The sequence below is a fragment of the Cornus florida genome, unplaced genomic scaffold, assembly GCF_030987335.1.
Source record: "Cornus florida cultivar Cherokee Brave unplaced genomic scaffold, ASM3098733v1 CherokeeBrave_3.0.0_Hap2_Chr04, whole genome shotgun sequence".
NCBI classification, from domain to species: Eukaryota; Viridiplantae; Streptophyta; class Magnoliopsida; order Cornales; family Cornaceae; genus Cornus; species Cornus florida.
In genome coordinates this window covers 28,290,745-28,300,276 of record NW_026775574.1, presented here as the reverse complement: position 1 = coordinate 28,300,276, position 9,532 = coordinate 28,290,745, and the positions used below count along the sequence as shown (strand labels likewise).

Genomic DNA, 9,532 nt, shown 5'->3' with positions numbered 1-9,532 from the left:
AATAAATTAGAATTCTCATTTTACCCTTCGTCCATCTCCTCTCTCACACATACAGATGGGTATTACAGTCATTTATCATAAAAACTTTAGGACATTTCAGTAAATTAGATAAATCTGTTAATACATTTGACGGTCCATCACCAGGAAGGGAGGTCTGTGTAGGTTAGTTTCATTTTTAGGGAGGTTCGAGTAATTTTTCAAACTATAAGAAAGGTCCCTATAATTATGGCAAACAATAGAGGAGGTCCGTGTAATTTACCCTAGTGGAGAAACATTGCAACGGTGGAAAACAAAATGCAGAATCATAAACAAGTTGTTGTTTTAATCTGCAGAATATAACCCATTAAGACTAAACATGATAGTTATGCTAAATATGAGCTAACCAAAACTCCACATTCCTCTAGCTCTAGGTACAGAATACAGATCAAGAACATTAACCAATCAAACATTAAGACAAGAGTTCAAGTTTCATTGAACAACTAGTACTTATAGATCATGTCATTGATCCAACCATGTCTCACACTTTTATTCACTTCCCAAACACATCTTCACACGCGCGCACACACATCTTCACACAATCTACAAAGACCCCTTAAATAGAGCATCACAAACTGTTAAAGTAAGCTCCGTGATTCATGTGCAAATGCTAGATATGGCTTCCTCATGCTTTACGGCGCACACCGCCTTCACAGGTCCATCCCTCCTCCGCTTTTGCAGTACCCCCTTCACAATTCTCCTTCTGAATCTTCTGATCATCCTTTAGAGCACACTTGGGATGGAGATCAAAGTCACATTCCTTACAATAAAAGGACCAACCATGTCCCGACTCCCTACATCCATTACAGATATAACCACTCCTACGTGTACGTGTGAGCTCATGCTTCACATGGCGCTCGTCTTTCACCTTCTCAGGCCACCCCTTTGCGATTTCATCAATCCTTTCCTCCAATATCTTGATATGATTGTCGGTGAAGGGATAGGCATCTGCGCCATGAGATTGCAAGAGCTGCCTGGCTTGTGTAGTGACTGTCAGGCCACTAGATCCAATGGCTATGGCAGCAGGAATTCCTCTGATTTTGAACCTGCGCTGGAGGAACGCCTTCCTCTTATCACCAAAAGGGAGAGCCAGCCATGGCATGCCTGAAAAGAAGTCATCAAAGGCAGATTGATCGCGATCACTTGAGATGAAAATAACTTCAAATGCATCATCTTTTGCCTTAATCTCGTGGTAGGCTGCAATAAGTGTAGGTAGAAAAGTACGGCATGGAGGACACCAATGTGCTGAGAAATAGAGGAGGATGTTCTTTCCTACAAGTTCAGATACAGGGACCTAACGAAGAATAAACCACAGATATGATCAACAAAGATCCATCACTGACATCAATTCTGTAATTGACAATATACACATTTATGAACATTTGGAGCTTGCTTGATTTCAGGGTTATAGAAAAAAAAAAAAAAACAGTTTCTAGAGAACTAAAAACTAGTCTTCCATAGTTTAAAAAAATTTTAAACTATGATTTCAAAAACAATTTTCAAAAGACCCTTGATTTCTCGAATGAAAAGTTAGAAATTATACCTCGGAACCACCTTTTCCGATCACAAAATCACAATCCTCAGAGACCAAAATTGATTCTAGAGTTTGTGATTCAAGTTTTGCCTTCTCTATCTCAGCGAGCTCAACAAGCTTCTCCGGAGTAAAAGGGTAGGCTTCAACACCGTGTTCTTCAATAAGTTCAGCCACATTGGAGTGCAGAGTCTTCCCATCTGGACCGATTACAACAAGTGTAGGAAGCGCTCTAAGCTCAAAGTATCGGACAAGCTTTTCGCAGCTCTTGTCCTTGAGAGGCAAGGCTAACCATGGCATCTTTCCAAATTCTTGTTTGAACTCTTCATCTTCATCATCTAGAGATACTAACACAACTTCAAAGTTCTCTCCTTTCTCCTTGAGTTTCTTGTAAACCTCCACGAGTTTCGTGGTAAATTCAAGGCATCCTCCATGAGTACTCCTGGAGAAATACAGGCCAACCGTCTTTCCTTCAAGCTCCGGTACAGGAATCTGATAATAAACATTGTGAAGATCATTGACAATGCCATTGGACATATTGGACATACCACGAAAACTAGGCCTAGGGCAGAGTTAGCAATAAATGAACAAAAACATTACCTTATTACCATCATTTGAAATCACAAAATCGCGGGAGCTAGAAACCAAGATAGACCTCAAGGATTGTTCCCTCTTCGCGGCCTCTTCTTCCTCTTTCAAGATGTTGATTCTTTCGCGCGTAAATGGATACGCCTCAGCACCATAGTCTCTAACAACTCTAACCCCTTGTTCGGATGAAACCTTACCAGTGCCATCAAGGATAACAAGATAAGGGATCCCCCTAACTTTAAACGACTCTTTGATGCGTTTACGTGTCTCAGAATCAGAAAATGGAATGGCAAGCCAGGGCATTTTGGCAAAGTAGCCATTAAACGATTCATCATCTTTATCAGACGAAATGAAGACGACTTCAAAATCACCTTTAGTTGAGAGTTCTTCATAGACTTCCACCAAAGTTGGGGTAAAATGGCGACATGGACCACACCATGAACCAGAGAAATATAATCCTACTATCTTTCCAACCAAATTACTGATTTTAGCCTGTAAATTCCAAATCAAGAACCATTTAATAGACCATATAATTTTTCTTTTTGACAGATCGTATAATTGATATAGCACTACTTACCCACAGCTTAAATTTGGAAATAATATTCGCACTCCACTCTTCCATTAATTCAAATCACAAAGGAGATGAAGTGCAGGAAGCTTATAATTTTAGTGTGACTATTAGCTCCCTTTAATTTACATGTATCGACTTTTTTCAGATTTGCATCAAACCATGATTCGCACGCATGAGCCGCACATGAGTGTCACTAATTCTTGGATATGGGGCAAGGAAAGACAAATTTTAGAGTTTTCCTATATATTTTAAGAAAGAGAATATTAGAAGTTATTTTCAGGTTATAATTATTGAGATTTTCCTTCCGACCACTTGGTAATTTTTAACTGGTATAACCTCTTCTTCCTCAAAGGAGCGGTGAGGGATTGAACCCATAGTGGACATTTGGTGGTGTGTGTGAATATTTATATAACCAATTTTTTTAATTTTTTAAAGTGATTTTCCTAATTTATAAGACTTGTTAATTTTTGTATTAGTGTTTGATTAGGATATCATTTTAGATGCCTATATATGTATAGGGCTCGAGAAATTCAAGCGGTAAATTTTTATGAGAATATTGAGAGACAATTTTTCTTTCCCCCAAGTTCTTATTCTCTTCTCTTCTCTTCTCAATTGTCTGTACTGATTTGACATCAAAGCACTTTTTTAGCTACTAATATAAGTATATGTAAAGCAAAGAAAAGCATGAAAACAGATCATAAAAAGTAGAATCAGTTTATTTCACATGAAAATTTTGATATCAAAGCACTTTTTTAGCTACCAATATAAGTATAGGTAAAACAAAGAAAAGCATGAAAAAAGATCATAAAAAGTAGAATCAGTTTAATTAACATGAAAAATTGAGAAATTTCAATTTAAGAGATTGGGGAAACTGAGAAAAACCAAGAAAAGAAAAGCATCTAAAGATGATGAAATGCAGCAGTTTATTATTACCCATGAAAGATCATAGATTGGAGATTACAAGAAGGGGGAAAAAAAAAAAAACACATGGTAAGTAAAACAATTAACGTTGTACCTGGTCACCATTGTTGCGGATAAGGAAGTCCCTTTCTTCTGGGGAGAGAAGAGAGAGGAGATCGTGAGAGACGGCGTCGTTTTTGGCGTTAGCCATTTGTTTCTTGATCTTCTCTAGCTTATACTCTGTGTTGCTTGGGGTGGGTTGGTTGTTTTGTTATCCTCTATATATATATATATATATATATATATATATATCTGTAAAATAAACAAAAAATTTGATGATATATATATATATATATATATTCAAAAGAGTTTTTAATACAAATACTTGGTGATGAAGGCAATGCAACGGCTTGGAATTGGTGCTGGTGTTGGAGTCAACCTGCTGGCCCCAGCTCTTCCCTTTCTTCTTTGTTTTAATCTGATTTCAGATGTGGGAGGGCCAATTTGATCCATTCACATTACAAATGCATACAAAAGCTGTACTATTTCTATTAATGTCTGGTCGTTTTTTTTTTTTGTTTTTGGGGGTGCTATAATAACATACGAAAAATTATTTTGAAAAATGCACAATGATTCTTTTGGAAAAGCCTCGACTTACAAAGCAAGGACACTTCACTAAGGTGTCTTGACCAGGTCAAAGCACAACAAAATGATTTTATAATAATAATTATTTTTTAGAAAAATGAGATGATTTAATTAGAAAAATAATATAATATATATTTTTTAAAATCCATATCAGGTCTGAATTTTATTTTTAAAATTTACCGTTGAAGTACCTTAGAGAAATATAATTCTGTTATTTTAGTCTTGAAATGAATATTAAAATGATATAGGAGACTCCTATATAAAGAATTAAAGATGTAGAAGACTTGGGTAAAGAATGCGATTAATATATTATTAAGTTAATTATATATATTTTAAAATACTTTTATACACTAGTTGGGCACTTGGGCTCCCTCCAAATATAAAAAATTCTGGTCCGCCCCTGCAATTAGAGCCATCCCAAGTACAACCATATGGTTACGTGTAGGTGGAAAACTTGTCACAGAGGGCCTGTTCTCATTTTTGATTAATACTTATATTGAAAATCAAAGGAATCTAACCCTCCTTGATAATGACCTAGTTAATAAATAATGGGGCCTACATAAGAATTATCAATGTTTGTAGTCCTCTTTAGCTTTTTTATTTTTTGATGAGGTAGTTTTGCTCTTAAGTCTTTGGATGTTCCCTTTGCATGACTCAGCCTTACCCAATCACCAGTTTGGACCATTCTCAACTTGTTATATAAAATCAGGAAAAATATATATATACTTGTTATATAATATACATATGCTCAATTATATAATAACATTATTTAATGTTTTCTTCTTAACTGCACAAACTAATTAATATAACATTATCTTATACAATAACTACTCCATTTCGTATCCCGGATGTGAAAACGGCAATTTAATGCGGAACTAGCCCCACTTCTTGGTATTTGATTGGAAGGTCTTTTCATCTTCCAATAAAGGACCTTCAAAATTTGCACCATCTATAATCTCCCTCAAGGGCACGCTCTTATTCCATAGTGTGACAGTTGGGCCCGAATTTTTATAGTGAATTGGTTATTTACTTATTTATTTTAAAATAGTAATATAAGAAAGTAGAGGGTCTCACTTCTTTATATCTTGTATGTATGACTGATCAAAACTCGTAAATCAAACAATTCGTTTTAAATAATTAACGATTCAATGAATTCAGTCTTGCATTTTCAAAGGCAGCCAGTGGCATAATGATATTGTAAAATTAATAATGAATGCTCCAACTGGTAATTCCTTTTCCATTGTCTATGTGGAATTGTATTAGACCGAAGAAACCTTAGGAAGTAAAGGGTCCCACTTCTTTATTTTTGGTATGAATGACCAATCAAAGCTCGAATGTGAGACAATCCGCCATTCAACATATGATATTGTAAAATTAACTATGAATGCTCCAACTGGTAATTCATTTTCGATTGCCTCTACGTGAAATTGTATCAGCCCAAAGAAACCTTAAGTTGAGTGGAAGGGTATGGTATAATTTAAAGGATTTATCCCTACACACACTGTCATTTTGTGGATGGCTGTCAACAATAAACTAAACACTCCAAGACAGTGTTTGGGTTTGGAATCTCGAGGAACATTAGCTGTGCATTCTGCAGACAAAGGATTAAGAATCAAGACCATATGTTCTTCCAATGTCCTGCTTCCAACACAATATGGGAGTTCGTGGGATATCAGCTTTGCTTTCAATGGCCAGATTCTTTAAGGCTTAGTTTGGTTGGAAAGAAATGGAAGGAAAATAGAAGAAATGAAATGGAGGGTTATAGGTTTTTTGTGTCTGGGGTATAATATTTCGGAAGGAAAAAAAAACATAATGGAAAGATTTGGAGAGATATATTAAAGTTTGAAGAGTTGGTTTTGTTATCATCCCAAAATTGGGAGGCAATGGGAGGAAAGGCTAGAAACTTTATTAATGCCAAACTTGCCCTTGTTTTCATAAATGACAAAATCTATAGAGAGGGGTATGGTAAAAAAATTCATTAAAACAGTTTCATTTCCCTTCTTTTCCAAACATGTTTACTGTCATTTCCTTCTTTCCTTTTTATTTTATTTTTTTTATTCAACCAAACACAATAAATGGTTAACAATATTCTCCCTTTCACTTTCTTTTATTCTCTCTTGTAACTAATGTTATTGTTTCTTTTCTTTTTGACTTTGCCAAATATAGCCTAATAGATCTTAATTCTTGAGGGTTAGTTAAAATGGACAAACCAAGGGCAAACCAAGTGGTCGAACCTCCCGCCATTGTAGGGTGAGATGTAAGAACGAAATCAAGTCCCTAGTTAGAATAAGAGTATGGTCTATGTCTGGTTTTGACCTTTCTCGAGAAAACAAATGGCTTCAGCTTAAATGGGATCTACTTTATATATTCGGAAAAAAAAAAAAAAAGAATATATATATATATATATATATATATATATATATATATATATATATATATATATATATATTCCAGCATTAAAATCCTGGTTTGGCCTTGGTTCCATATTTTGGGTACAAGTTTGCTGCTATGTTTCCAGGGAGTTACCATATGGACTGCTCTGCTTCGAAGGTCTTCTATGCTATGTCTCCCTTTCATGGGGACAATGTGGATTCTTGTACAGACAGTTCCAGCTTTCTAGCTGATATTACTTTGTTCTTGCTCACTTCCCATATTCTAGATTGGTGAATTTGGGAATATAGTGACTTTATTTACTTAAAATATCCTGGGGTATGTCATTCTTGTTTTTTGGTACTTGCCAATATATATATATATATATATATATATATATATCAAGGTGAGAGAAACTGAAACTCTCCTAAAAGTGGTATCAGATTTTTTATTGGTAAAATTGCTATACGTAGTCATGAAGGAGAACAGAACTTAGAATGATTAACTTGATGTTGCGGTTTAGTAGTATTTCTTTCAATCCCAAATTTAAGTCGTTAATTGGATGCTTCCAAACATAACATGAGTGAAAATAATTGTTAAATCAAGAATTATATCCATGACTGGAAAGATATAAAATGCTATCATTCGGAGAGAAGTCCATATATATATATATATATATGAGAAAGGAGTGCAGAAAGTGGAAAAGAGAGCAACAGAAGAAAAAAAAAAAAAAAAGGTGACAAAAAGAATAAATATAGAAAAAAAAAAAGGGATTAATCTGTCAATGCCAGAGGAAAAATTGGGGGAGTGATAGTGGTGCATCTATAAATGTCACTATATAAAGAGACTTTCTCTGGTCTCAATGTAAGTCAATATGAGAAATGTGCTCAAAGACCAATAATTGCTACAAATTGATGCTCAAGAATGTGAGACATGTTCCAAAATCTACTAAAATTTGACACTTAAATCTACATTATAATGGATAATGGAGTCACTCTGGTTTTGAGATTTGGAAGCTTACAAGAAGCTTTCAATGATGTTGCATATGCAAGTCAGAAAAGACTAGACAGTTTGACCTTCTGCCTGAAAAGAAGTTATGCCTCCAAAAATTTGAGTGCTTTGTTCTGCTAAAAAGGTAAAGAAATGTTATTACACTTCAAAGAAGCCCTACTATACAAAAGAATTGAGAAAGCCTATTGAATGCTCCCTGATCTCCATTTTTCTTTTTGTCCCCAGGGCACACATTGCGTCCCAAGTCGTGCGACGAATAAATTCAGCAAAATCTCATGAAGACTGGCCATAAATTCACTATAAAGGAATTGAACCAAGTACCTCATTCCATAAGAGTTGATCCAAGGCTTTCCTCTCTTATGGGGCAAAGGAGCCAAAATCTTACTCTCTCTCCATACAAAGCTATAAGAATACCCTTTTTTTCAGAAGGAATATCTTTAAGTACCTTTTTTTGAATTAAAAAACCTCAGATTAAGCGCGAGTTTGTGGTTATGCCAATCCTTAAAGATATGTTCTTGGTTCTTTTGTGACTCCACCTAAATTTGCCTTTGTTTGCACTCAAAGAACATGATCTGCAGAGGACTTATACTTAACCAAGTAACCATCAAGTCCATCCTCCCATTTTCCTGCAAAACAAAAGCCTAACCTAATTATGTCTCAGCCAGTTCAGGTTTACCCAAAAATCGCCCCAAGGCAGACTTCATCGCACTCAAATGGATCATTTGGGACAGTTTTCATGGTCCTGGCTGCGGTAGTAGGTATATCTGTCATCGCTTGCATTATTGGACGGCTCTGTAACCAGCGCCAGCACCATGGAAAGACTAAGCAAAACCATACTCTTCACACAAAAGAAGGTGATTCAAGGCACCACACCCCTCGCCTAGGAGAAGGGGACATAGAATTCGGGTTCAGGAATGGAATTCCAGCTGCCAAACAGCCTGGAAATGGTCACGGTCATGGTCATGGTCACTCTGAAGGATATAATCCATCCGAAAATAATGAAATTAGAGGAGAAACAAGGTTTGCTCATGACAATGAAATCAGAGCCAGTGCATGATGGTATTGAATGAGACACTCCCTCATATATGTTTTTATATATTCTATTTTCTGGCTTTTCTATCAAGATCATATTTTTTTTAATGTTTCTTATATGTTTAATCTCTTAAGATAAATGATTGTCTATGTTACTGTGAAATGTGATGTTTTCTATTTATCATGACAATTTTCAACGATATTGAGAGCAAAATTCCTACAATAATCACTTGTAATGACCATATTCAGATCCAAATCCGAGAAGAATGATATGAATATAATCCATATTCAACCTATATAATATATGTATTCTACAAACAAGTTCTAATATTGTACAATGTGCTTTACAATAAGTAGATACATTCATACCTATGTTTATCTAAATCCGATTCAATTGATATTTCAAAGAAGTTTCATATGTTACCCAATCTGAAGTTCAAATTTAAAATTAAAACTGAACTTTGGTAAAGGTTTTATCTAAAATTGAATTTTTTAACTTTGTTTTCTTATAATGATTCTTAGTAAAACTCAAACAAATGAATTGTCGATATATATATATATATATATAGATATATATAGATATATTTAAAAAGAAAAAAGAAAAAAAGAAAAAAAGAAAGAAAAAAGAACTAGACAGATGGTTGAATTCTCTCTTTGCAGAATTCAGCATTAACCCTTAATTTAAAACCAATCAAACCACTATTTGAGGCATAAATATATACTTCTAAGCCTAATTGTTCTTTAATTGTTAGAAAATTCAAATTGGATCAGTGTTGTGAATATGTTGGGGAAACTCTCTCTCTTGTTGTATCACAATGTCACAGCAGTGCTGCAATGTCACAGCATTG

At 34.9% G+C, this 9,532-nt stretch overlaps 2 protein-coding genes across 2 annotated transcripts; one reads left to right on the top strand and one right to left on the bottom strand.

Moving 5' to 3' along the window:
• Window positions 1–424: 424 nt before the first annotated feature.
• On the bottom strand, window positions 425–3,918 carry LOC132303060 (probable nucleoredoxin 1). The gene is made up of 4 exons (XM_059800131.1): window positions 3,742–3,918; window positions 2,168–2,647; window positions 1,580–2,059; window positions 425–1,330 (listed from the first exon to the last, which is right to left on the bottom strand). Exons 1-4 carry the CDS (start codon window positions 3,835–3,837, stop codon window positions 662–664), a joined length of 1,725 nt encoding a protein of 574 aa, XP_059656114.1. The 5' UTR covers window positions 3,838–3,918; the 3' UTR covers window positions 425–661.
• A 4,288-nt stretch (window positions 3,919–8,206) lies between these two features.
• Window positions 8,207–8,940, top strand: LOC132302216 (uncharacterized). The gene has a single exon (XM_059799081.1). It carries the CDS (start codon window positions 8,305–8,307, stop codon window positions 8,707–8,709), a length of 405 nt encoding a protein of 134 aa, XP_059655064.1. The 5' UTR covers window positions 8,207–8,304; the 3' UTR covers window positions 8,710–8,940.
• The last annotated feature ends 592 nt before the right edge of the window (window positions 8,941–9,532 follow it).

Excerpts from the sequence above, each read along its gene's own strand:
- LOC132303060 (XM_059800131.1), bottom strand. The coding sequence starts at position 3,837 with ATGGCTAACGCCAAAAACGACGCCGTCTCTCACGATCTCCTCTCTCTT. Across the intron at positions 2,060-2,167 it reads TTTCAAATGATGGTAATAAG|ATTCCTGTACCGGAGCTTGA; the intron begins GTAATGTTTTTG and ends GTTTATTATCAG. Across the intron at positions 1,331-1,579 it reads TCGGAAAAGGTGGTTCCGAG|GTCCCTGTATCTGAACTTGT; the intron begins GTATAATTTCTA and ends ATTCTTCGTTAG.
- LOC132302216 (XM_059799081.1), top strand. The coding sequence starts at position 8,305 with ATGTCTCAGCCAGTTCAGGTTTACCCAAAAATCGCCCCAAGGCAGACT.